At 54.7% G+C, this 26,666-nt stretch overlaps 1 protein-coding gene across 5 annotated transcripts; it reads left to right on the top strand.

Moving 5' to 3' along the window:
* Nucleotides 1–64: 64 nt before the first annotated feature.
* Nucleotides 65–25,596, top strand: FLOT2 (flotillin 2). 5 transcript variants are annotated; one of them, XM_087752044.1, is made up of 14 exons: nucleotides 65–222; nucleotides 309–427; nucleotides 842–965; nucleotides 1,045–1,356; nucleotides 11,697–11,778; nucleotides 14,582–14,672; nucleotides 21,005–21,128; nucleotides 21,563–21,681; nucleotides 22,104–22,217; nucleotides 22,310–22,429; nucleotides 22,862–23,076; nucleotides 23,272–23,455; nucleotides 23,620–23,769; nucleotides 23,949–25,596. In XM_087752044.1, the coding sequence occupies exons 1-14, from the start codon at nucleotides 96–98 to the stop codon at nucleotides 23,985–23,987; spliced, it is 1,920 nt and encodes a 639-aa protein (XP_087608170.1). In that variant the 5' UTR covers nucleotides 65–95; the 3' UTR covers nucleotides 23,988–25,596. The 5 variants fall into 5 exon arrangements, with proteins under 5 accessions (XP_087608170.1, XP_087608169.1, XP_087608171.1 ...); XM_087752043.1 differs by lacking the exon at nucleotides 14,582–14,672 and adding an exon at nucleotides 16,506–16,596 and having other exon boundaries at nucleotides 66–222; XM_087752045.1 differs by lacking the exons at nucleotides 842–965; nucleotides 14,582–14,672 and adding an exon at nucleotides 16,506–16,596 and having other exon boundaries at nucleotides 66–222; nucleotides 1,095–1,356.
* Nucleotides 25,597–26,666: the final 1,070 nt, after the last annotated feature.

The raw sequence follows: 26,666 nt of genomic DNA, 5'->3' as shown, positions 1-26,666 counted from the left end.
AGGAGCAGCGGGGCCCCTCGTCCCCGTCCTTCCCCCCGCCCCGGGGAGGCGGGGCGGGACGGGGAGGCGGTGGCCGTGCCGGTAGCGGCGGCGGGATGGGGTGGGCGCTGCTGGGCGCCGGGCTGCTGCTGGCCCTCTACACGCTGCTCCGCCACGGGCTGCGCCGCGCCCCGCCGCCCCGCGCCCGTCCCGCGCTCCGCGGTCGCACCGCCATCGTCACCGGTGAGCGCCGGGCGCGGCCCCGGGCGCGGCCCCGGGCGCGGCCCCGGCCCCGCGCTCACCGCTGCCCGCTCTGCTCCGCTCCACAGGGGGAAGCGGCGGCATCGGGGCGGCCACGGCGCTGGAGCTGGCCCGCTGCGGGGCCCGCGTCGTCCTGGCGGCCCGCAGCGTCCCGCGGGGGGAGGCCGCCGCCCGCCGCATCCGCACGGTGAGCGCCGCGGTACCGGGATAGCCCCGGGACACCCCCGCGGGACACCCCCGGGCACCCCTATGGGACATCCCTGGACATCACATGGGCACCCCCAGGACACCCCCATGAGCACCTCCGGGAGACCCCCATGGCGCACCCCCAGGGCACCCCCATGGGACACCCCCAGGGGCCCCCTTGGGAGACGCCAGGACACCCCAGAGTACCCCCGGGCACGGGCACCCCCAGCCCAGGCCCGGGGCACCCCCACCCACCCCCGACACAGTGCAGCCACAGGGCACCCTGCAGCCCCCTCAACCTGGGCCGGATCCAGCCCCCAGAGCATCCTCCCGGCCGGATCCAGCCCCCACCCCGGGCAGGGTGCCCCCACCCCAGGCCACCCCGGCCCTGCCCCAGCCTGTGCTGTGCCCGCAGGAGACAGGGAACGCGGAGGTGCGGTTCATGCAGCTGGACCTGGCCAGCCTGCGCTCGGTGCGAGCCTTTGCCAGCGCCTTCCTGCGCCAGGAGCCCCACCTGCACCTCCTCATTAACAACGCGGGTGAGCACCCCGGGATCCCCCCGGCCCCCCCCCGCACCCCCTGGGGCACCCGCCGTGGGCTGCAGTGTCTCCTTTGCAGGGGTGAGTGTCGGGGGCACAACGGAGGACGGCTTCAGCCTCTCCTTCCAGGTGAACCACCTGGGCCATTTCCTGCTCACCCAGCTGCTGCTGGGGCGGCTGCAGAGCTGCGCGCCCAGCCGCGTGGTCATCGTTGCCTCCAGCGCCCACTGTGCCGGCCACCTGCACCCCGACACCCTGGGCCGCCCGCCCCCCGGGCTGCTGTCAACCTTCCAGGACTACTGCAACAGCAAGCTGGCCAACGTGCTGCACGCCCGTGAGCTGGCCACGCGCCTGCAGGGCACCCAGGTGACGTGCTACGCTGTGCACCCAGGTAGGGACCCGGCTCTCCAGCCTGGAGCTGGGGACGGCAGGACGGGGTGGGTTCACCGTCAGCATTTGTGCGGGGTGTTCTTTGCGCGGGGCAGCCCTTCGTGCAGGGCATCCTCTGCATGGTGTGTGCTTTGCATGGAGCAGCTCTGCACTCAGGGCTGCCTTTGCGCGGTGTGCTTTTTGCACGGTGCGCTTTTTGCACGGTGCAGTCTTTGCACAGAGAATTCCTGCATGTGGAGCATCCCCTTGCACGAAGTGTCCTTTGCATGGTGTCTCCCTTTGCACAGAGCATCCGTTTGCATGGTGCAACCTTTGCACAGTGTCCCTTTGCACGATGCACTTTTTGCACAGTGCGCCCTTGCCCCTGGGAAGGCCCTGGCGTGGCCACTTCAGTTTCTTGCAGCAGAGCCGCTGGCTCCCGCGTGGGCCCTTCCCCGCCAGGGGCTGGGGTGCAACATGGCCGCTTCCCCTCACCGCAGGGTTCGTCAACACGGAACTCTTCCGCCACACGCCACTCTGGCTGAAGCCGCTTTTCGTGCCGCTGGCCTGGCTCTTCTTCCGCGACGCAGCTGAGGGTGCCCAGACCTCCCTGCACTGCGCCACACAGGAGGGCCTCGAGTGCTTCAGCGGCCGCTACTTTGCCGATTGCAGCCTGCAAGAGCCATGGCCACTGGCCCGCGACGACCAGCTGGCCCGGGCGCTCTGGGAGGCCAGCGAGAGGCTGGTGGGGCTGGGGGGGGCCGGGGGGAGCCCCTCGCCAGCCCCTGCTGCTGTTGTACAATAAAAGTGATGGTGGGGAATGGGAGGGAGCCGCCTGTCAGCTCCTGCGCTGCTGCTGCCCCAGGGTGGGATGGGGGCAAAACGGAGCCGTCTGAGGGGGCAGAGCGTGGCCCGCGCAGGGGCAGCCCCTGCGGCACAGCCGCAGCCCCGGGTTTTGGGAGGCAGTGGCTGTGTTTGTGGGGCAGGCTGGGCCCCACCGCCTGCAGCACCGCATGGTGTGCCCTATGCAACAGGCATGCACGCATGCTGTACAGTGCCGTGAACTGTCCCCTGCTCGCACGCACACACGCACGCAGAAGCAATGCAGCGTGCCCCACCTTTACACTTGCCACAAAGCTGCTACCCTGCCTTGCCAAGACACGCATACGCTGCCCTGCAGCATGCCGTGCCTTGCACGTGCATGCACACGCTGCAGTACACGCACTTTCCGCCTTGCACGTGCTGCAGCATAGAAGCCCCGCCCTGCAGTGCACGCGCCCTGCCTTGCACGCGGCGCAGTGCATACGCACGCCGCCTTGCACGCCCATGCACACGTTGCAGTGCGCGGCACCCAACATGGCGGCGGCGCGGCGCTGACCTTACCAACATGGCGGCGCCCGCGGCCGCGCCGTCGACGCATGGGGGCGGGGCGGGGCGGGGCGGGGCGTTGTGGGAGCGGGCGGTTGTGGGAGCGGGCGGTTGTGGGAGTGGGCGGTGGGGCGGTGGTGTGGGCGCCATGGGCAACTGCCACACGGTGGGGCCCAACGAGGCGCTGGTGGTGTCAGGTACGGCCGGGGCCGCGCAGGGGCTGGGAGGTCCCTGTTATGGGGGGGCCCTGAGGGAGCTGGGGGGTGTCTCTGGAATGGGGCCTGCTAGGAGGGGCCCCGGTGGGAACTGGTCTGTGAGGGGACCCTCAGGGGATGGAGGGGTCCCTGTCGTGGGATCTGGTGTTGGGGGGGTCCCCTGTCCACAGAGGGGGCTTCGGGGCACTGAGGGGGGACCCTGCGATGGGGGGCCCGGGGGGTGCTCTGGGGAGGGTCCCTGTCGTGGGGGGCCCTGGGAGGCGATGGGGAAGGGGAGGCCCTGCCTGGGGGGAGTGCGGGGTCTGGGGGGGTGTCTGGGGGTACCTGCTGCAGGGTGCTCTGGGATTTGGGGGGGATCCCCTGAAGGAGCACTGGGATGCTGTGGGGGGAGGCCCTTCCCTGAGGGGGCACTGAGGGGTCCCTGAGGGGTCCCTGTCATGAGGGGACCTTGGGGTGCTGTTCAGGGGGGTCCTGCTGCGGGCAGGCACGGGGGTGCTGGGGGTGTCCCTGCCCCGGGGGGGCTGCGGGCAGCTCCCAGCTGTGCAGGCCCCGGGGCCCGGAGTGGGGTCCCTGCAGCGCAGAGAGCAGCAGGCGAGGCTGTGGTGCCAGCAGCACACCCCAGTGCTGCTGCTGCTTTCAGATGATGTCAGGCACCAGCACCGGCAAGGCTGCTGGGCTCTGGGCCGCTGCCAACAGCCTTTGCCTTGGATTACCGAGAAGCCCCCCTGTTCCTGGGGAGCAGGTTGGCTTTGCCGGGGAAGGGGAGCAGGGTGCGAGCATCCTGCTGGGGCAGAGAGGGCAGCTTGGGGCAGGGCACCGCGGGCCTGTCCCTGGGTTCCCTTCTCATCCATCGTATCCTACTGCTGCTTCGTTACTAGCACGTCACCAGCCTCTCAGTGGTGCTGGCACTGAACGCAGTCAATGCCCATCACATGTGTGGAATGTTATCATCGAGTGAGCTGGTTGCTTAGGTTAGGGTTAAATAAACCAGCAGCGAAATCCCTTGTGTCTGATTCAACCTGTAGCTGCTTCAATACTCTGCCGAAGCTCCAGAGTGCACTTCAGCGTAGACCAGGCTGCATGCGGACAGGACTTAATTACTGTTAAGTGATGTAACGGCTTGCTGTAAGGGCTGGATACGTCACTCTGTGAGAGGCTGGGGCCAAGCACAAGGTAATAACCAGGTTGGGAACAGATGCTTCTCACTTCATGGGCCCTCAATCACATTACATCCTCTCTTTCAACATGGGACTCGTTTTGTGGCAAGCGCTGTGATGCTCAGACATAAACTCACCTGGGAGAAAGTGCGTGTGAATGTCAAGGATGTGCTACGATCACAGCTCTGTTGTGCATGTGAAACTACGTTGTTATGTTTTTGGAGCCAAAGCCTCCAGTGGGCTGTGGCGCTTGCTGCTGGCTGGTCTGTTATCAGTTCATCTCTCTTGGATAACAGACCTGTTATGGGAATTGCTGAGGAGATGCCAGAAGCAGGCAGCAGTTTGGTAAATAAATATGCCCGCTGTGGTGGTTGCGTCTAAGGAGTTACACCCACCAGCTGCCTGGAGCAGTAGTATTTCTTGCAGCTTTCCTGATCTTCTTTGAGTAGCTGCTGCACGTCTCTGCAGTTCCCATCTGGGTTCCAGAGCTGATGCTGTGCTTCCCTCCAAAGGGACCCCCATCAAAATCAGCGCTGCTTGGTGAAATGCCGCATCTGGTGGGAGGAATCAGGAAGCCGTGCTCCAGGTGTGCCGGGATGCCATTCAGTCGTAAAAGCTTGGTTTCACCTCTATTCAGCTCTGAAGTTTACAAAACATGGCTTGCAGGATGAGCCAGCAGGAATTTGTGGCATCTGCTTGCAGTTCCAAGCATTACGCTTCCCGTAGCCGGGAGCAGTGAGCCAAGGACGCTCCTCGATGTACGGCCATGTTCAGGGAAGGGAGCGTAAATCACGCCAGGCTCTGTGAGTCAATTGAGTTCGGTGCTGCCACCAGACCTGGCTTTCCTCTATCACTGCCCAACGTGGTCTGCAAATGCTTGCTGTCTCCCGAGAGCATGGTCCCTGAGCTCCAGGGGCAGCCTGAGAAGTTGTGGGAGCTCTGCAGAGCCCCACAGCTCCTCTGTGCTTACATGCAGAGTGAATGCCAGGGCACTAGTGGGAGGCGTGTGACTACAAGCAGTTGTAGTTCCAGGAACCTGAGCCATGTCTCTCTGGGGAAAAGCAGAGAGGACCTTGGGGGCCAGCATTTATTTGCGTGATGTTAGATTGGATTTGGGGAGAGAGGGGGAAAGGAAGAATGAACCAACAGCAAATAATACTAAAAGCAGGCTTTTGGCTTGCGGTCTCAAATTGTCATACAATTGTTATTTCAAAGACTTCACTTTGCAGGAAGGCACCTCCAAATCATGAAGCTGACTGGGAAGTTTTCTTTATTGTAAATTTAGCCTGTGCTTCTTGAAGGAGTTTTGGTCACATGCCTCCCCTGACATATGTTTTTTTTCTGAGGAGTGGCGTTCTTTCTTTTCACTTTCTTGTGAGACACTTGAGTTCCTCCAGTGCTCAAGGAGCAGCCGCCTGTGCCTTGGGAACGTCTGTGTGCGCAGGAGCTTCGTACCCTTATTTGGGAAGCTGTTTCCTGGGCACGGGTCAGCTCTGCCAGCACTCACCTCCTTCCCCTGTTGAGCAACACCGATCTCCTTCTAAGAAACTGCACTTGGTTAGCCAATCTGTCCGTGAAATGTAGAGCCCAGGCTTTGTAAGAATGCTCCACAAAGAGCTACGGAGATGATGGTGGTCTCTCTGGAATGTGGGTCTAACTTGGCTGGAGGGTAGTGGTGGTGGGAACCTCCCGGTGAGGTTTGGTGCAAGCTCTGAGGAGGCTTTGGCAGGCGCCTGGCTCGTCACTTGAGTCCTCTCCAAGTGCAGCTGGAGCCAGTCGAGTTTTCAGGGAGATACACAAAGTACCTGTTCATCCTGATGTCCGAATGTTCCCACCAGCTAAATAGGTTGTCTCAGATGCATAATGCTGGTTTTGGGTTACAGTCTGGTTGAACTCAAGCTTTCGTGGCTAAGGATCCATCCGCTAATTTTGAAATACAATGCTATAATATTTCTGCAGAGTCTCATAATAAGGACTTGTAATTTATAATAGCCCTGCTCATCCTGCAGTTCCCCATAAGTACATGGTGTTGCCTGAATCTCTATAGTTGGGGCATTTTCCTTCAGGCTGATGAGGGCTGCAGCGTGGCACCACACAGCAATGGTCCAGCAGCTTCAAGGTGAGCACCTGGAGATACATGACAGGGAAGGTTGGCACAGCCCACCGTGTTTCTGGGTCAGAACGAACTGCTGTTTCAGCAAAAGTTCAGGATGTGAAAGCAGGAAAAAAAGTCAGGGGAGTTGCACCCTGGTCAAACTAGCTTTATCTCCAAGGAGAATGCTGAAACAAAGACGTTGCTCGAAAACAACCAACGCCTATTTGCTGAGTATGAGCCATGCTCAGCTAATCTGACTTCCCTCTCGGGTGGGTTAGCACTCCAGGGGATGAGGAAAAGCAGCGAATACTGTACACCTTGCCTTTACTAAGGCTTGTTACACTCTTATGATTTCTCAGAGGTCAGCGGGACAGAGAAATACTGTCCAGCTCAGTTTCTCAAACTTTAGTACAGCACCCTTTGGGGCTCCTTGATCTCTTTCAAAGTAAAAGAAGAGCTAGCAGTTAATTCCATTTCCTTCTGCACCCCAGCTGTCAGGGGTAGTTAACCCTTCCAAAGCTGCTCTCACATCCTGTACTGCATCCTTCTTATTCCTGCAAGAGGAACTGGTCGTGATTTTGAGCCAATGTGACTGTGCTTTTTTTATGGTACTTCTCTAAGTTTTGAAAGCCTGAAATAAAGGCTTCTTGAGGCTCTGCAAGCCCTTCCTGCAAGATGCCTACAGTCCACAATGCAAGGAGAAACTGGTTTCTCAGATACTTTAAAATTAATATGAAACTGCCTGGAAAACCATTGCCAGGGAACTTGACAGTGGCTCACTGTTCAGCTGAAAGGATTTATCAAGTAAGTTCCTTGTTTTGGCTTGGATAATGGAATCGAGAATGTACTTATTGAATTTGCAGACAGTACTGAGCTGGGAATGGATTCGAGAGCTTTGAAGAGCTGGATTAGAATCAAAATGAACTCAACAGATTGACCGAATGGTCTGAAAGAAATACGATGCAGTTCAGTAAGGAGAAATGCAGAGAACTACGCTTAGGTGAGAACAGTTGATGGCATGAAAATGGAATGGGAGGAGAAGGTCCAGGCTGTGTCCTGCAGAAAGACATGGTGAGCAGCAAGAGCCATCTGAGACCTAACGCTCGTGGTGGGGCTGATGGCATCGGGGTTGTCCCTCCACTTCCAGCTACAGGCCTACGTGATGCTGGCTAGCTGCAGTTCCCATTCTTCAGCCTCAAAAGCAGTGAGTTTGTGGGAAGGAGTAGGAAGCTTCAGCTGGGTTTCACGTGACGTTTTGCCCTTGTCTGCATTCGTGCCTTTGGAGCCGGAGTTCAAAACTGTTCCCCAGGGTTGAGATCAAGGTATTCTACCTCACACCAGGCAAGCTGTGCAGAAAACTTCTAGTGGCACCAATTGTCATCTGCCAGGTTTAGCCGAGTGCTCCTGCAAAGTTAGGCTCTTCATTTTGGCAGGCCAAAAATCTTTCCTGGCGGTCGGTTTCATGCTGCTTGTGATGCTCAGTGGTTGCAGTCTGGAGTGCAGCATCGCAGCTTGTCTCAAGTTGTAGCATGAGATTGCCAGTGCTCAATACAGCTATTCACCACTTCCAGAGAAGGCAACTGTTGCAGCTCCTCTGTGGTATTTCCTTCTCGAGGGGTAGTTCTTCAGCTTTTTGCAGGTTGTGGGGCTCAAGGTTTCCCTTGTCAGGTGCTTGGTAAATCTCCAAGACTTGCAAATTACTCTTCAGAAAGCATAGCAGGAGAAAGAGGTGGACAGAATAGCCTCGGGCCTTTCCTTTTGGTTTCCAGGAGGAATTCTGGGGTACTATCTCTGTAGTTTTGTTGTGTAATTTCATTGTAGTTTGTCTTCTTTGACTTTCTCTTTACAAGATGAGTTAAACTAAACATGTTTTTTTAAACTCGCTCTGTAGCATTGATACCCATAGCTTAAAATGAGTCATTTTTTATATAGATTACATCCAAAACAAGCTAGCCAGCATAATCTGCTATTGTCTGCTGTAGTGACCATCAAAGGATTTTATGGATTCAACTCGTAACCCTGCATCTTTTAAAATTAATTTTTGTTAACCTTGTGCCATTTCTGCATGTGGACAAAGCCTAATTTATATGCATAGTAGGGCCTAAGAATCCAGATGCTGACTTTAGTCTAGACCCTGCTTTATTACGTGAGTTTCTTTCTGTACGCCTTTGCCTTTGTCTGTCCTCTCCATTATGTCTTTTGTCAGCAACTGTTCTTAATGATCAGGTTTTTTCCTTGTCCTTCTGCACTTGCTTGCTAGCACCCCATGACATTTCCCAGCACAGGGCTGTTTTTCTAACAAACCCAGCTTCTATCCGAAGCTGGACCAAGCCGTTTATTCCCAGCTTGGGCAGCGGGTCCTCCTGGTTGAGGAGACTCCAGCACCAGGTTGCCCTGAACTGAGGCGTGAAGGTGGCAGCTCTTTCTGTGCAGGTGAAGGCACTGGCATCTGCTCTGTTCTTGTGTTGAGCCTGCAACAGTCTCTGGGAAGGAATATAGTTATCGAGTTATTGTAGTAGCCTGCTTACTGCAGCCTGTTTACCACAACCTGATTTCTGAACGCTTACTGCTTCCTGCCAGAATACAAGCTCATTGCCTTGAGTTACCTCGGGAGAGCAGACAACACAGAGCTTGTTCACAACCTCAAATTGTCCCGTCTTTGATGTTTTGAGCCCTGTGTTCCCGTAAGGGTTGGGGCTCCTGTTCTTCCTTGTGTGCCGTCCATCAGGGCAGCAGCTTCCTGCATCTGCTGAGAGCTCCATTTATCTACAAACTCCCAAGCAATTAATCTCATTTCATAAAAAAAAAAAAAACCAACAACAATAAAAAAACACAAAACAAAAAAAAAACCCAGACAATGTGCTTTCTCCTAGCTCTGGGAATTCTTGCCTGAACATGGGACCCCTTTGTTTGGGAAGAGGCCAAGCTAGATGGCAGCTTCCCGGCTATGAATCCTCCGTTTGTAGTGTGCCGGGCCGCCGGACACTGCCCCGGAAGAGGCACGGTGGATGTTTGTGGAAGCGATGGCCAAGCGGCTGTGAGACCCGGGCTGCTAGAACAGTGGGCGTATTATAGCTGGAAAAGGCAATTTCTCTGCCAAATCTCATTGTGCAAGAGGGTTTATTCTTGAGCCTTGCAAAGCTTTTGCTTTGTTGGTTCCTTTTTCACTTGCTTTCTGAGACTTGTGAAAGAGGCTGCAGGACTGCAATGGAAAATGAGCGTTCAGCTCATCTGACTTGCGTTACCAGGACAGAGCTCTGCTGCGCTCAGACATCTGGCTTGCATGAAAGCAACCAGCTGGCATCCTGCTCCTGTTTAATGTGTTAGTTTTCCTCATTTTTTCTTATGCTTTGAACATTTTTTGACATATAATCCAGCTTAGTAAACTGTGCTGTGCAGCCATGTTGTATAGTGCTGGGAAGCAAGCATGGGGCTCGCTCTGGGTGTGATACTAAATAAGGTATTTCCTTGCATTGCCTGCAGAAGGAAAGAAACATCTGTGTGCATACACACATTCTAGTAACAATGGTGGGTTTAGGTTGCAGAATTTTCTCAGAACATGATTATGAAATGATTACCAGAGGTTTGGTAAAGACCGCCTAGACCCTGTGAAATAAAATACCTTTCCATGTGGAGCTGCTTTTCCCAACTGCTAGGAACACCTCCCTTCCTGTTCTTGGAAAACAAGGGCCTGGCTAAGAGGCTGAGCTAACCGGGCTGACGTCCTCCAAGAAACGTTAAAAGCTGTTGTGGTTAATATGCTGCAGGATATTGTATCATCAGCTTCTGTAACTCCTTGCCTGGCTGAAATAACCTTCCAGCTACAGGAAGAAGCTATCCAGAGGCTGTCTCGGAGGTGACGGGAGAATATTCCTCTAGGCTGTGGAGCACAGGAGACCTGAAAAAGTGTGTAAATCTATCTCCCATTTGTGTTTGCTCCTACTGAAATTGGAGGGTAAAGAATAGTAGATGGGGGCTGATCTGCGGGTTTATCAACCATTGCATGGAAGCCAGCGAAGCAGGTGGTATCTTTAGCAGATAGCGGAAGATGGCCAAACACTTGAGGATGGGGAGGACAGAGTCCCCTCCTGTGGTCCAGAGGGCCCTGCTGGCACGCTGGCCTGGATGTGTGCTGCCTTTGCTTCTTCATTTTGACCTATTGCAGCAAACTTAATAATCGTCATTTCTCTTGAAAGGGCTGTTGTTCTGTGGCTGCCGTCTGCTGCCTTCATAGTTTCTCCCTTTCCCCTCCCACAGCGTGAAGCTCCCGCAGCGCTGCAGCCACGCTGTTTCCCTGCGTGCCTGCTCTTCCTCTGCACTGGCTCTGTCTTGCCTGCATGGATAGGTCCCACAGGGCTGAAACTGTCTCTTGCTCTGCTGGTACAGCGCTTGCCTTGCTGAGGCCCTTGGGCGCTGCTGTAATAAGTGTGATTATGGATAACAGACTAGGGAGGGACTGCTGGCTTGATCTGCCTGAGAGATGGCAGCTTGGAGCCCTGGTCCAAGCTGGGGAGCTGCAGAGCTCCTCCCTTGCCAGGCATGAAACCTAGGGCTGGTCGCTGGCAGGGTGCTCTCTTGGAAGGTATCAAGCATCTTATTCCTTGAATCAAAGCTGTGAAAAATCCAGACAGCACCTTCTGGCTTCGCTGGGGTCAAATCTTAAATGTTTTCAAGAAGTTCTAGAGGCTGCCCAAACTCTGGATGCAACCAGTTCTGTGATGGACCGTGAAAGCCTCAGGAACTGCAGTACTTGTGTGAGCCAGAACTAGGAGATGTTTGGGGGGAGCTCAAGGGTTCTCCCCTCCTCCAGCGCTGACCTGCTAGATTTTTGGTGGGTTTAAGGGTGGTTTGCAATGTGGGTGAGGGAAAGGAGAAGGATTTCTTACATGGCTTTCCATGACGGAGCTGGTGCATCACAGTTAAAGATACTGAAACGTGCTTACAACGATTCTGTTTGCTAAAAATGCTTAAACGGCTTAACAAAACTAAAATAAAACCCTGGTTTGAAATACATTCGCTTTCTGTGTGTTATTGTTCGTCACACTGAATTATTACAAATACTATTTTCCAATTTTATAAGACAAATCCAAAAAAAAGGCTGCCTTTGGAAAATTGCCCTGTGAAGCGCGTGGAGGTGAGGAGAGCATTGGGTTTCCCGGTGGCCGGCTGTATTATGGCCGACTGAAGGGTGTTCCAGGGCTGCTCTGGATCTTGGAAAGAGTCTTCTGTGTCCATTATTTACCAGACACTGCAAGCGTGCTTGGATTCTTCTGAGTCATGTTGCAGAGCTTGGCTTGGTAGCACCCATTGCTGTAACATGGCCAAGCCAAAGTGCTTCCCCTGCTCCGAGGGGCTGGGGGAACCGATGACCCCCTAGGATGCCCCTTCCTCAGCACCCAGGGACTGGGCAGGCTTGTTGTGAAGTTGTTCTGCTTGTGACTTGCTCTGGGTGCAGGTTTTTTTCCTGGCTGAGAGCAACACGCATGTGTGTAACCCCTACATCTCTGTGCTTTCTGCTGTGCTGCAGGTGGCTGTTGTGGCTCTGATGCAAAGCAGTATGTATACGGAGGCTGGGCCTGGGCTTGGTGGTGCATTACTGACACCCAAAGGTAAGGAGACCTCTGTTATTTGTGGTTTTGGAGTATGAGTTAGGCAAAGCCATCCCAGTGGGGCTGTCAGCAGTATCTTTAGGAACACTGGATGCTGCATATGAAATTATGGATGAGGATCAGCCCAGCCCACTGCCTTTGGCTGTGACCAGCTCCTGGTCCTTCAAAGGAAGGCTGCCTTGTGTACAGCATTGCCAGTAGCTGGAAGGAGCAACACATACCCTGTGTCATGCCTTGAAGCCTGGGGAGTGTAGGGTCACTCACAACCGCACAGCTTCTGGCTGTCCTTTGCTTTGAGTGATGGGGCCAAGGTTGTCCAGGGCCCTGCAGGAGATAACTCTGTTGTTTCAGGCTTACCTGACAGTAAATGATCATCGATGATGTGCAAAATAAAATCACAGGATGGGGGAGTTCTGTGCTGACTAATTTTGTGGGGACAGCTGGGTGTCACAGTGCAAAAGACAACAAAAAAAAATCCCATCCTTTCAGATGAAGTACTTTTCAAATGGCCTCTCTGTCCACACCTCTCTGCAAACCCAAGGCAGTCAGATTGTTGGGTTTTTTTTCTCCTTTTTGGTTGTTTTTGAGTTACCTAAACCCACCAAGCTGAGGGGGCCGTAGCCTGGCTGGTCAGTGTGTTTCTTCCTGTGCTGGGGAAGGTGAGAGCCCTGCTCTCCTCTGCTGCCTTTGCAGTGCTCCTCAGCTACAACACTCTCACAGAGATGCTGGGCAGTGGGGCAACTGGGCTGTCTCATCCATGAGTTCACAAGAGGAGCTGAGTTCTGCCCAGTATGGCCCAAACCCTCACCCAGAAACAAACACGTTTGTGGCATGCAGTGGGCCAGTGCCCCCTCCTGCTCCTCAAGTGTCTTTTTCTAAAGATGTGCTGACTGCTGTCACCTTGGGAGTGGACTATGTTCCTATTTAAAACCACAGGATTTCCTTTCTCTCCCTTTCCTCAGTCGTGGATTTTGCTTGCTGCTTCTTACCATGCTGGTCTCTGAACTAACGTGCTGTGATAGTGCTGCTGTCCTGCTAACATAGCATTTCGTCTTTAGGATCTGTGGGAATGTTACTCTCTCCTAACACCTTCCTCATGCTCACCAATGCAGGTTTCCTCTGCCTGTGTAAAAAATAATAGGGAAAAAGGATAAAGACATGACTTTTGGGTTCTTGCATTGAGTGGCAGCCAGAGGTTGTAGTTAACCCTTACTGCCTGATCTTGCCACCTCTTTTCCCTGTTCACGTGTTGCCACGAGCAGACAAAGTGAGCATGTTGCTGCCCTCGCTCTGCAGATGATACACTACCGTAGCTGCTGTTCACCTGGGGGTCAGGCAGCTTGCCTTGTTCGAAGGGGTCCTGGCTGCTGCTGGCAACTGACTCACGACAGCTCTCAAGTCCTCTCCCAGGTGGCTGGTACTCGGGATTTCTACAAGAGCCTACTATAGTGCTCCGGCTGCATGAAGAGGTCTCAGCTAACACCTGCTGCTTTAGCCCAGGCTCTCCAGTGGTGCTCATACAAGGTGGGAGGTGAAGGAAAGGCCCAGCTTGTGGGCTCAGTGCTTAAGAACTGTGTTTGATCCAGACAAGCTTCATTCCCGAATTTTTGTGAGGCATCTCATTGGGAGAACTGTTGATTTGAACAAATGGGTTTTGCTCCTTCTCTTGTTGTGTGAGAAGCCCAGAGGACAGTGCAGGACCTTGACCTGCCGTGTGCAGGAGATAACAGATGTATTCAGGAGGCTGAGTTATTAAGTTAAGCAAAGGCTGAATCCAGGGCCAGGAACTGCTTGCCAGGAATGAGCTGTCATATGATAGAGGTCTGTGCATTGTTTAGCAAATGGGGCTCAGACAAGACTGCCAACACCCAGACAAATCTTTTACTTTGAGATCTATACCCCCGGTTCATGCCATGGGATATGGGGCTTAATTCTCCTTTTGAGAACAGAGCCTTTCCTAAATACCATAAGCCATACCACACATGGAGCCTACTGCATCAACATGAAGAGTGAGGCAGATTTCCTCCTCTGAAATTAGGAACATCTTTTCTGGAACTGCCAGTGCTGAAAGCAAGAGAGACAGCAGCAATTGTGTTGCTGTCAGTGGTATCCCACCAGGTAGCACTAACCTGGGAACAAAAGGAACAGTTAGAGCTGGCAGGGTGCTGGGCTCTTATGCTGCTGCAACCTTGAGGACTGGAAAAAAAAAAATATCCTGTCCCTGTTTAAGGGTCAGAAATAAAAGCAGTGAGAGAGGCAGCTCGGTCTTAGATGCCTCTGGGGGAACGAAATGGTATTATTCAGCTTCTCAGGACAGCCCTTGGAAGCACCTTCTCTCATCAATGCCTTAACCAGGGGTGGGTAGCCAAGTCCCTAGCATTTCCATTTTTCTGGCCCTTCTTAAATTTGGCATAGAAGCATCTAAATTATTACAAAAAGGAATTTTCTGTGTGTGAAAATTACTCCAACAGATAATTCCAGCTGATTCTAGGATGGCAGTCTGGATGGGATATACAGTTCAGTTTCGTCTGTGGTGACTTATGGGACACAGGGTGGAGACGAGCCCCCAGCCTGTTCAGCCTCATTAAAAAGAGCAGCTGGATGCTGTAAACCCCTTGCTGTGACGAGGGAAGCTGGTCTGGCCCAGCGTTACGGAGCCCTGGGAGCGGACGGTGGGAGAAAGGCAAACTGAACAGGGAAAAGCCGAAACCTGAAAGTCTCGTCTGTCCTTTGCAATGAGTGTCTTACTCTCTGATAACTGCTTTGTATATTTGCTGTCCTACCCTTATTCCTTGCTGCTCAGACTGTCTTTGGAGGTTATGACCATCCTCTGTCGCTGTGAGAATATTGAGACGTCGGAGGGGGTCCCACTGTACGTAACAGGGGTTGCACAGGTAATAATCCACCAGCTTCCTAACATCGTGTCTAACTGTTTATCCCTCTGTTTTGAGCAGCAGCAACAGCAGCAGCAGCAGCAGCAGGATAACATAAAAACTAATGGTTTTCTAATGGGACAGTTGAAATCTCAATACCCTCCTCTCCTTCCCCTTCTCTGGCACTTGCCCTGGGGTGCACTCCACAGTTTATAGGTAATGAAGACAGATGCAAATTCCAAATTCAGCACCTTCTGATAATGCTGCAGACATTTGCTCCCGCTGTAACCCTTTCCTCAACAGCACTGTTTCCATTGTGTGCTTGGTGGAGAGCAGAAGGGCATGTGCTTTTGTGTGGAGCCACAAGCAGGCCAGATTGGGTTCTGTACAGGATTTGGGGCAGGTGGGAAACAAAGGTTTTGTGCTGTTTCAAAAGGAAACCTGTACACGTATGGGGAAATTGCAACTGTATCTGGCTCTGCAGTTTTTGATATGGGTTTCCATTTAGCCCTTCTTCCTCTGCATGGAGACAGTGCTCATTTTGGATGTTGTCATGTTTGAAAGTACAGCACAGAGACCTTGAACGAGTTTCAACACACAGGACTAGTGTTTGCACTGTGAGCAGTTATGAACCAGTGTAACAGTAGTTCCCAAACATCCCTGTGACTTCCTGGCTAAGAAGCAGCACGGTATTGAAATTAAATTCAAAGTATAGATTAGGTCTTCAGAAGGCTAAAGTCCCACACGAGCTGATTAAAGCTGTGAACACATATGGCAAAAAAATGCCTGTGCATGTCCTGGACAGTGAGATCTGTTTTATCAGCACCCAGCTTGCGTGCCAGTTTAATTAGGACAGTGGCCAAGGCAGGCATGAACTTGTGGAGATATGTTTGGCACCTCCAGCCAATCCTGGAGCGACTCAGTGCGCACGCAGCAGCCCAGCACAGCCCCTTCATGGTTCAGATGTTTGACCTAATGTTCGCTGACACAAGCTCTCTGCCCTGTGGCTCCCTGTCCTGACTCCCAACGCCTTTCTGGCTTGTTATGGCTGACACGAGACCCAGGCTTTGCTTCCTGAAGCGGAACCTGCCACGGCCAAGCATGTCTCTTGTTTTACCAAATCATGACTTGCAGATTGCCAGGTCTGGCCAAAGTACCTCGAGCCCACCTTGGGTGACTAAGAAAGCTCTGGAGCTGCAGGATCTGTTCCTGGATGCCTGATACTATATAGGCATGGCCCTAAAGAGCTGGAGACTCACTTCTGTCTACCTTTGGGTCACGGGGCACAGGAAAAATTGAGGGAGAGGTGAACCAGATCAGGGGGTAGGTCTGTGTTAATGCTAACCCAGTGAGGGGCAAAGGCAGGGCTGCTTCTTGCAGCATCAGCGCCAGGTTTTGCCAAGCACCAGGGCTTGTGTGGGGTGGGCAGGAGCATCCCAGGTCTATGCTGTGCTTTTAAACCAGTGACACCAGCCAGCAAGAGCATGTGCTGCCCCGGCATTGGGCAGCATGGAACAGTGAGCCTCTGACAGAGGGCCCTTTGGGGACCCAAAGCTGCTAGCTTCTGGCCACCTTGCTAGCCCAGCAGAAGGGAAAGGGTCATGGCATCATTTCCAGTTTGGCTCCCAGCCTTTCTCTGCTGATAAATTGCCTTTAAGCGTTACCTGAAAATCTGTTTCTTGGCCAAAGTGACTTGTCTGTGTCTGGTCACAGATGCAGTCCCTTGGCTGCATACTGCGCCTGTCTTACATTACCTGTGATGAGTGCGACAGGTAGCCCGGGGCAGGAGATGCGAAGGGAAGAGCTGAGTGTGTGTTACCTGGAAACGTGCAAATATTTTACGTTTTTTGGCAGGATTTCCCTAGAGATAATGACGTTACAGCCCAGGTGTGAGGACGTAGAGACGGCGGAGGGGGTAGCTTTAACTGTCACAGGTGTGGCACAGGTACAGTAACTCCAAAAACCATCATTTCAGGAATGCATGTCTCTAACTTACATCTGGTTTTCCCCCTTAAGAGGTTACTGTTCTCCAGGAACAGAAGCCAACTGCTCTGAAACAAATTCTTGTACAAAACCACACTGTCCTCGTTGGTTCAAACACACTACAGCATGTTCCATGTTGTGAAGGGGGTTGTGACCTCTCCTCCTCTCCCCAGAATCATTCCTTTTTCTGGTGTCTCATTTGTCCATGTGGCAAATGAGATGTGTATGGGTGACTTGATCTGTTTGTGAAACGCTGATGGACTGCAGTGCCCTTGGAGCTGTGTGTGACCCTGCAGGACTGAGCTGTTCACTCCTGAGATGGTATTGAGCATTACGTTGCTAATTATTATTAGCATGTGGACCTTGTAATTCTTCACGGTGAGTTAAAGCTTAAAGAAGGAACTTGGTCCCTCCAGGCACTAAAATTTGTGTATAAAATTTTTGGCTTGAATTGAATTTTGATTCTCTTGAGCCTCCTTTATACGTGAAAACCAGCTCTTGCTGCTTGTGATAGCACACTTAAACACCTGCATTTCTTAGACGTCGAGGTCTGCTGCCCTGATACAGTCTGTCCTTGTGACCGCATCCTGCCTTGGGGAGGAAGCTGGGAAGAAAATATTGTTAGCTTTTGACTGAATTTGACTCCTCGAATAGGCAGCTGGATGCTTTGATTGAAAATTGCTCCTGACAGCTCATTCTGGGTGTATAAAACCAAGATAGCGGTTCTCAGAGTGCACACAAGGCTGTGGTCACTGTGTGTCCAAGGCATGTCCAGGTCTGCTGTTGCAGGAGAGGTGACTGCCACGTTCCCTGTGGTGAGCAGTGGAGCCAAGGGGAGCTGCTGAGTGATGCAGCGATGTGACCAAAATCCCACATGCGTCAAAAGGCTCCCCCCAGGGAAGAGCACCATGGCTGTTGCAGCCCTTTTAAGACCAAGTGCTTGACAGAGTTCCCCCAGTGCTTTCCAGGGGAGTGGATTCTTCCCTAGGTTCATTGGTTTGCTCTGAACTGACGTGGCAGAGGAGCTGCGTGCTGCGTCTGTGCATAACTGAGGATATGAATTCAGCCAGGAGCGGTTTCTGGATTGTCGCGCATGGCAGAAGGGCTGGGCACAACTGTGACTCAACAGCAGATAATCCATCGCCCTGCTGCTGTTGGGGAACATGGCTACGTGCAAGAGCACCAGCACAGAAGCCAGCATCTTGGGCTCATCCTGGCTCTAACTGGTGTGAACCAGCATCCTTGTTTTCAATTTTTCAGTTCTTTATATCCGTTTAGCTGCTAATGTGCCACATAACCACAGTGGTCTTTGCATGGTTGGCAAAATGCATGCACCCATGTCTCCCCTCACACATATTTCATAAATCTGTAGGCTTTTCCTTCTGTACTTGGAAAAGGTATTTCTGTGAAGTCAGCATTCCTTTTTGACCTAGTTTTGGGACATCCTTCCATTGCCTGAAAAATGATCTAGGCTGGGCGGTGCAGTAGCTGCGGTAGCAGAAGGCTGGATCACCAGGTGCCTTGATTTAAAAATGCAGCTCCCAATTCATGTAATTCATGTTATTCTCTCTTCTCACTGTTCATCTTCTTCACTGTCCATTAATTTTAAAGGTTTAGGGTTGTGAGATGCAAGGAGTTGCCACGCAGAAAGCAGGCTTGAGGCAGTTGGGGACGTGCATAGCAGAGGTTACCTTAATTTTGCAGTACTTTTGAGGCAAACATTTTTCTTTTAAGAGCTTGTGCAAAAAAGGAAAAAAAGTAAACAAAGTATTGCTAGAGAAACACCTTTTAAAATGTTTGCTGTAATAATAGAAGTGCTTAATGTGCATAGGGATGCTCTTCATTTTTTGAAGAGAGATGTAATGAGTACTCACCAGCAGCCTCCTTCCTGTGTCGGCTGGGTGCTTGGGGTGCGCTGGGATGCTGCTGCCTTAGGCCAAGCTGGGCTTCGTATCCTTCCATACCATTTTCCTGAGCCTCAAGCTAATTGGATTGTCTCTGCTCACCCCTTGCTGTGATTGCAGCTGGCTGGAGCTGGGTGCGGCAGTATCAATCCTCCAGATGGGATTGTTTTATAGAGGCTCTCTGATTTCCTGCCAGTTAAACTCTCTCTCTGATGTGAATGACATTTGAAGAAGCACCAAGTGTCGCAGTGCCCGGTCTCAAATACTGGAAACAAGCTGAGCGTAAATTGCTCGACTCTATGTTGTTTTGTGCAACCTTTGTTTTGTAGGTTGACATCCATATTGAGCGGAGAGCCAGGCTCGTTCAGGCTGTCCAGGGTTTACTGGCATGGGCAGGCTGCTGGCTGGCTTTATTCACAGAAGCTGAATCATTCCTTGCTCCTGTTAAGTACCGCAGGGACTCTCTTATCGAACATCCCGCTCCATGCTCTGACTGTCCTCTCCATAGCTCCCAAAGGTGGGGATTGTTTAGAGAGGTGGAATTGCTGGCAGATGCACACCATAAACGTTCCTGCTGAGCCTAATTGGTTTTGGTATTTGCAAAAACCTCCTGTTTGCTGCGAGATGAGCCTTGTGCAGGGCCACACTCCTGGGTGCAGCTGCATGAGCAGCTCTCCCAACTCCCCCTTGTGTAGAAAGCACACACTGCTGGCCCGGGGTGCAGGGACAAGAAACCGCTGTGGCCTGGCCCCATAAGGAGCCCAGAGGTCTTGGTGAGAAAGCAGAAGAGGATTGCCATGGTTGCCCGAGATTCAGTTTGGCATTTTGACTGGGAGACCTAGCCTGAGAAGCAAAGGTAGGAAATAGGTTCAGCCCAAGTTGGTGTTTCTTCACGTTACTAGGGGCAGCTGAGTCTTGGTCAGCTCGCTGCATCTAACACGGTCCACCTCCACCCCCTTAGGTGGCCGGTCCCAGTTGTCCTGCTCTCTGACAGTGCCGGGGCCAGGTGCTGCTGTTTGGCTCCGCAGGTTAGGTTGTGGGATTGTTTCAGACTCACTGGCTATTGGACCAGGCTTTCTCAAGAAATAGTTGTGTTGCTTTTGCCAGCAGTTTGACCCTGAGAAGCGGTCTTGTAGGTGGCAGGATGAGGTCTGTAGATCAAGAGCATGTGTTGGGACCCTTGGAGGGCCCCTGTGCTGCACCTGAAGCTTCGGAGGTCTCTGAGCCAGGACCGTGCTTGCATCGTACGTAGTAACAGGCGCAGCCAGGGCCCATGGGGCAGGACACAGGGTGCCACCGGCATCTCATGGGACAGAAGGCACTGCCCAGCCCAGATGTCTCCATGAGAGGGTGCTGTGGGACCCGCTCAGCGCCCAGAGGCTCTGGTATGGCCCTGCTCCCTTCTCTTGTGCTGCCAGACACACAGTCGTCCCTGTGTCCAGGCTTTGCCTGAGCCCTCAGACCAGACCTGGCCACCAGGAGCTGTCACCTTGGTGGGTTTTAGTTCCTCATAGCTGGATCCTATAGAGCTCCATGAGCACACATCTCCACTGCCTAACATACTCCACAGGGATTTTTAACCCACTTTGTGTTTAAAAAACAGCCCCATGACCAGCAGAACTATCTTAAGACCCTGGCTTGTCTGAACCTGGGGATGCTTTTACATCTGGCTCTGACTGTGGGAGGTGAAAGCAGCGCTGGGGTGGCTGTGTCCCACCTCTGGGGATTGTTACCAGACTGACCGTGCGGAGCAGGACAGCCAGGTCCTGGCCGCAGCACATTGGGGTCACTGCAAAGGGCAGCTGGGAGCTCCCAGCCACAAGCAGGACAAACCAGTGTGCTACGGGCATCTTGTCTCATCTCTCCTTGCAGGGAACGCCCAATGGAGCCCCTGTTCCCAAGCTGCTCCTTGGGCATTTCAGACTCTTCCTTGTTCTCTGTCCTTCCTGTGTCAGAAAAATTATTTCTAGTGAAGGAGGAGGAAGAGAAAGGTAACAAAATGGTTTTTGGCCAGGGGTAGTCATAGAAAGCCCTCTCCTCCTAGGTCTAGTATTGGTGCAGTGGTTGAACTGGTAGTTCAGGGCTCTTTGGTAGAGTTTTCATCAGGTGGGACTTGTAGGGCCGGGTTCTGTCCCCACATCACCCAGTGGCCGCTGCTGCAGGATAGATGGCTGCAGGGAGCACCTCTCCATGCTGAGCTGCAGTCAGGGTTTGGAGATGTGTCTGCCCCGGATGCTGGCGCTGCTATGTGCACCTGGAGCAGGGCTCTCCCCAGCAGCAGTGAGATGGGGCTCTCTTGCTGATCCGGTGGCCCGGCTCAGCGTGGTGACAGCTCAGCATGGTCCCTTGGAGCACCAGTAGCACAGGGGCTGCTGCTTCTGCTGCTGCTGCTGCTGCTGCTGTTGGGTGCCTGTCCCTCTTTGGACAGGTGCCTTCAGTCCCTTTGGTTTTGTCTCCTGTCTCTAGGTGAAGATAATGACTGAGAAGGAGCTGCTGGCTGTGGCCTGTGAGCAGTTCTTGGGGAAGAACGTGCAGGATGTGAAGAACGTGGTCCTTCAGACGCTGGAGGGGCATCTGCGCTCCATCCTAGGTGCGGAGGGGCTCATGCCCTTGAAGGCATCTTGAGTAGCTTTGTCCCTTCTCTGCTGGCTGGTCCCAGCAGTATTGCTGCCACCACAGCAGCCACAACGGGTGCTTCCTCTGCTGACTGTAGAGGTGGCATCTTAGGTTGTTCCTCCCCTACAGTAGCTCCTGCTGTGTGGTTGGGTGTTGTGATAAATGAGTTTTCAGTGCCTGCAGTAAGAGACGTCTGAGTCCCCGCGGGCTACAGGTAGCACATGTGCGTGGTGGTTGTGCTCGTGAGACTGAGATGCTGGTGCACACTGCAGGGCCTGGGCAGAGGGTTATGCCCTTATGCCCAGACCTGAAGAGATTAGGGGCAACAAGGGTGTTGCTGAGCTTAGATCCACACTGTTGTGTGTTAGCTGTTCCAAATAAAATGCTTCGCCTTCCTTCCCTCTGCAGGTACCCTGACAGTGGAGCAGATCTACCAGGACAGGGATCAGTTTGCCAAGCTGGTGCGGGAGGTGGCAGCTCCCGACGTGGGTCGCATGGGTATCGAGATCCTGAGCTTCACCATCAAGGTACACCCAGCCATAGGGCGCTGCGCTATGGGGCACCCAGCTGCGCCGTAGAAGCAGCACAACAGGGCCTGGCCCTGGCTCCTCTGCTGCAGCTGGCTGAAAGGCTCCGGCTGACAGCCTGCCCCACCCCTCACAGAGTTTCCATGTATCCAGGCAGCTGAGCAAAGAGCACCCGGTAGCTGCCTCTGTAAACACAGCTTGTGGAAAGAGCTTGCTGATAACCAAGCCTCTAGGGAGTCAGAGGGAAGATGACGGAAGAGCCCGCTCCTCCCTGTCATGCCTGTTTCTGTTTGGCAGCAGGCTGACATGGCTCATTCTGACCCTGACCTAACCGCACAAGTGGTTGCTCTGAGCTTCAACAGGAAGGGAGCAAGATGGAGTCGCTCATTTGAAGTGGTTGTGACTTATCTTCCCCTCTCCAGGATGTCTATGATAAAGTGGATTACCTGAGCTCCCTGGGAAAGACTCAGACTGCGGCTGTCCGAAGGGATGCAGACATAGGTGTGGCAGAAGCTGAGCGAGATGCTGGCATTCGGGTGAGTCCAGAGACGTGCAGGGCTTCCCCAGAGCAGCCTGTTTTGCTCCAGCTGCACACCCTGGAGCTCTGCTTTCTTTTTCCTCTCTGCAGGAGGCAGAGTGCAAGAAAGAAATGCTGGATGTCAAGTTCATGGCAGATACCAAAATAGCAGATTCCAGACGGGCTTTTGAATTGCAGAAAGCTGCCTTCAATGAGGAGGTCAACATTAAGGTGAGAGGTATCCCACAGCCCACCGCTGTTTGCTGGCTGATTCATGATGGTATTGGTAGCTCTGGGACTTGCCAGCTTCCTCCTGCATGTGTTAGGAGAGCTGGAGGTGGAGAACCCAGGCTTCTGTGTCACAGTGTGAGCTCCTTGCAACAGATTCCTCTCCTGTTTGCAACAGTTAGGTGGGAGTAGGAGGAGGTGGAAGGATGGGGAGGGTCATCTAAGCTGAACCCAGAGCTGGTTCAGCTCAAGTACTTTGGGAAGAGTGCACAGGGAAGGACAGCAAGTGCAGCTCTGAGGATAGGGATGTCAGCTCTGGGTGGAGGTTTGGTCCAGAGCAGGAGCCACGTCTGTTTTCAGGGCCTGCAAGGGTCCTTATGTCTGTGCATAGGAGATCATGGTCAAGACCCCTCTTCTCTTCTCTCCCATGTGCAGACTGCGGAAGCCCAGCTGGCCTACGAGCTCCAGAGCGCCCGGGAGCAGCAGAAGATCCGCCAGGAGGAAATTGAAATTGAGGTGGTGCAGCGCAAGAAGCAGATTGATGTTGAAGAGAAAGAGATCATCCGGATGGAGAAGGAGCTGATAGCTACTGTGAAGCGGCCAGCCGAGGCCGAAGCCTACCGTATCCAGCAGATCGCAGAAGGCGAGAAGTAAGTGAGCCCATGGCCTGGTCCAGCCCTGAGCCTGGGTCAGGATGAGGTGGAAGCGAAGCGCAGTGGGTGCTGCACTGAGACCCAGCTCATGGGCTCTCTGTGGGGCAGGCATGTGGCTGATGGAGGGAGGGAAGCAGTGCTGGGTACGCTGCAGGGATCTGGGCTGCTGGAGGGTTGGGTTTCCCTTTCCAGGGTGAAGCAAGTCCTCATTGCTCAGGCGGAGGCAGAAAAGATCCGCAAGATTGGAGAAGCGGAGGCCTTTGTGATTGAGGCCATTGGGATGGCAGAGGCTGAGAGGATGAAGCTGAAGGCTGAAGCACTCCAGCAGTATGGAGAAGCTGCCCAGCTGGCTCTAGTGCTGGATGCGCTGCCTGAGGTGAGGAGGGAGCAGCTTTCCCCTGCTCTGCGCAAGTGGTGGGGAGTTCCCAGGCTGGGCCAGGTCTCCTGGGGGTACAGAGAGGCCCCACGAGCTTGGCCAGCAGGCTGGTGAGCAGCTCCTTGGCTCTCTGCTCATCCCACCCTGCTTCTCTGCCTCCCCAGATTGCTGCCAAAGTGGCTGCTCCCCTCTCCAAAGTGGACGAGATCGTTATTCTCAGTGGAGAGAGCAGCAACACAACATCCGAGGTGAATCGTTTGCTGGCCGAGATCCCCGCCTCTGTGCGTGCCATCACTGGTGTGGATATCACAAAGGTGAGCTGGGCACCGGCAGCTGGCAATTCCTGCGGCTCTTAGGGCACAAGGACTTGCCTGAAAACTTTAAGACTCCTAGGGAGCCTCTCCTTCCCCAGCCCTGCCCAGCCTCAGAGTGCAGGCAGCTCCCTGCCTCCCCCTCCTCCAGCCCTAACAGCTTCTCTCTTCCCCTCCTGCAGATTCCTCTGATCCAGAAAGCCACTGGGGCCCAGGCATGAGGCTGGCCAACCCAAAGCTAGTGAAGATTCACTCCCTGTTATGCACTCAGACATCAACTGCCTTCAACACGTGGGAATTCCTTTTATATCAAAGACAATTGGAGTTTCATTTTTAAGCTCTGGTGCCTTATTTTGTAGGGCCAGAAAGATGCATGTCCAATCAGCTGCTCTTTTTATTACAAAGGGTGGGAGGGGATTTATTTTGTAACTAACTGTATATTGTATCAGGCCGGGGTTTGGATCTGATCCCCAGTTACCACTGGCAGCTTGTCTGGTGTTGCAATCCTAGTGCCTTGCTGTTCTCTGTCCTTGGGCAGCCGCCCAGAGCTCGGAGCAGAGGCTTGGCAGGATGCAGAGCATGGGATGTGGAGCTGTAGGAAGAGAACAGCCAGGACCACCTCCCCTGGGCTCTCTGCCCTCCCACAGCGACCCTCCTGGGTGCTGCCTGGCCCCTGCCTCTGCCCACAGGCTGGTTTTGTGGCTGGCTTTCCCTGTCTGAGTGTCTCACCCACAGGGCCCCCGTGGTGCCAGCAGTCCTGCCAGGCAGGGCTTCCCGGAGGCGGCAGTCACAACCCTGGGAGGGTGACAATCAGGCACTGCCAGTGGGTGCTCCCGTGCTGCCTTCCCTCAGGGAAGGTTCCTCCTGGGATCTGGAGGTGGGAGAGCACGCGGGGCTGATGGAGCGTTAATGGAGGGAGCCCAGCTCAGCCCTCCTCTGAGCTGGGCTTGGTGAGGTCCCACCACCAGGAATGCCAAAAAGTAGCACTGTGCCAAAGCCGCCCCGAGGCGACACCTCCCATGCTGCAGTCCCCGAGTGCCGTGGTACATCTCGCCCCTGACAGCTCCTGAAGCCACGGGCCAGAGGGACGCAGGGGACCAGGCAGGGCGCTGCGGTGGGGACAGGCTCCTCCAGCACCACGGCCTGTACAGCGGGCCAGGGACCAGCGCTCCTGGGGCTGGTGCTGTGGCCGTGAGGCTGTGACAAGCAGCTGTGCTGGCCGGGGGATGCCCTGGTGGGCAGTGCAGAAGCCCCTACCTCCCTCAGTCCCCCTGCCTCTTATGGCCAGTGGCTTTGCTGCCCTCAGTGACAATGTGAAAGAGGTTGTCCCCTCTGTGTGTCCCATACACCCCACAGTGCCACCAGAGCCCTGTGCCGGCCCGGGCCCCTTCCCCGCCTGTCTTGTTGCCTGTGCTCAGTGTGGCTGTAGCGGCCAAACCCACGCGTGAAGCCAGCCTGGCGCTGCTGCGTGGTGGCAACCTGCCCGGGCACTACAGGGTGCTGGGGATCCCTCCGCTGGTTCCTTCACCCCTTCTGCCCTCCTGGCAGTGTTCCTGGTGCTGGCCAGTCCCTTTGCCAGGAGTGACCCGCTGCGGAGCAGGTGGGTGCTGCGGGGCTGGCAGCACCCAGTCCCCCTCCCTGCCGCCAGGGTGGGGGGAGGACTGGCCTTATCAGCCCCCGGCTTGTGCTTGTGCTGCAGGGGTGCTGGCACAGATCTGGCACTTGCTGGCGGGCGTGCCGGGCGAGGCGCCCTATCTGCATGTGTGTGTGCATGCCTGTGTCCCTGCGACTGTCACTGCTGTACGATAATAAAGCCTTGTCACCACCTGCCTTGGCTCTCATCCTGTGCCTCCCGTGCCCATCTCCCCGGCCATGGCATTCCCGGGCCGTGCCAGAGCCGGTGCTCGACCAGCCAGGGCGTGGGCTGGCTGGGGGCTGCTGACTGGAGCGGTCAGGTGTTCCTGCTGGGATGGGGGAACAGGGGGTGCATGGAAGTGAGGTCCCAGCTCATGCTGCTCCTGTAAAGTTCCTGGGAGTTCGTGGCCTCCCCGTGGCTACTGTGTCCCCATGGGCTCCTTGCCCCATCCCCGGGGCAGCTCCCGGCCAGCCCTATGTAGGGGTAAAGCCTTGTCCTGCTCCCGCATGCGTGAGTATGGAGCCAGGAACCACCAAGGGTGGCTGGTGAGCTCCAGCTGCGTCACCCTCGTTACCCCGGGAGCTGATCACCGTGGGGGCACCCCAGGGTTCAGAGCAGGACTGACATGGGCCGAAGGCTCACTCTGTCCTAGCAGCTCGTGCTACCACCATCTCCCCCTGCTCTGCTGCCAGAGCCCCCTGCACCCCGTGGGGGCCAGGCAACACCCATGTCCCATGGTACCCTGTGGGCCTGGTATCCCCGTCCCCATGCACCCTTCCCTGCACAGGGGGACAGCAGGGTGGCTCTGGGGGTACCTGTCCTTGTGAGCAGGAGCAGTGACAGCCAGCAGTGGGGCTGCACTCCCCTCCCCGGGGCAAAGTCAGTTCCCTCATGCCCTCATGACCCTCTGTGTCCCCCTCAGGCCTGGGCAGGGGCTCGGGCAAGGCAAAGGGCCCCATCCCACGAGCCCCACAGCAGGGTGATCCTGCAGATATGCCGGGTGGGGGACAGCTCAGCAGCCCCCGGCGGCTCCTTATCTGCAGCCAGACATGCTGCTGTGGAGCAGCACAGCTGGCGGGAGGGCTGTAGCACCTGGGGGTCCCCACACCAGCTCCACGGTGCCAGCCTTGGGGGTGCTCAGGCCCCCTCTGCAGTGCAGTGGGGTGCAGCAGGGTGCAGGGCCATGGGGAAGGGCTGCACTCACGTGCTGTGGGTGCTGAGCAGGCTCAGGGGCCAGCCTGGATGGGGATAGTCCCATGGAGCT

The sequence above is a fragment of the Nipponia nippon genome, unplaced genomic scaffold (assembly GCF_047370975.1).
Source record: "Nipponia nippon isolate SJK-2023a ecotype South Korea unplaced genomic scaffold, ASM4737097v1 scaffold_15, whole genome shotgun sequence".
In the NCBI taxonomy this organism is placed as follows: domain Eukaryota; kingdom Metazoa; phylum Chordata; class Aves; order Pelecaniformes; family Threskiornithidae; genus Nipponia; species Nipponia nippon.
The sequence above is the reverse complement of the archived record's forward strand: the minus strand, read 5'-3'. Positions and strand labels throughout refer to the sequence as shown.

Coding starts and splice junctions, on each gene's coding strand:
- FLOT2 (XM_087752044.1), top strand. CDS start 96: ATGGGGTGGGCGCTGCTGGGCGCCGGGCTGCTGCTGGCCCTCTACACG. Junction 1,357..11,696: donor GTGCTACGCTGTGCACCCAG/GTAGGGACCCGG, acceptor GCTGTGCTGCAG/GTGGCTGTTGTGGCTCTGAT. Junction 21,682..22,103: donor TCCTGAGCTTCACCATCAAG/GTACACCCAGCC, acceptor TCCCCTCTCCAG/GATGTCTATGATAAAGTGGA.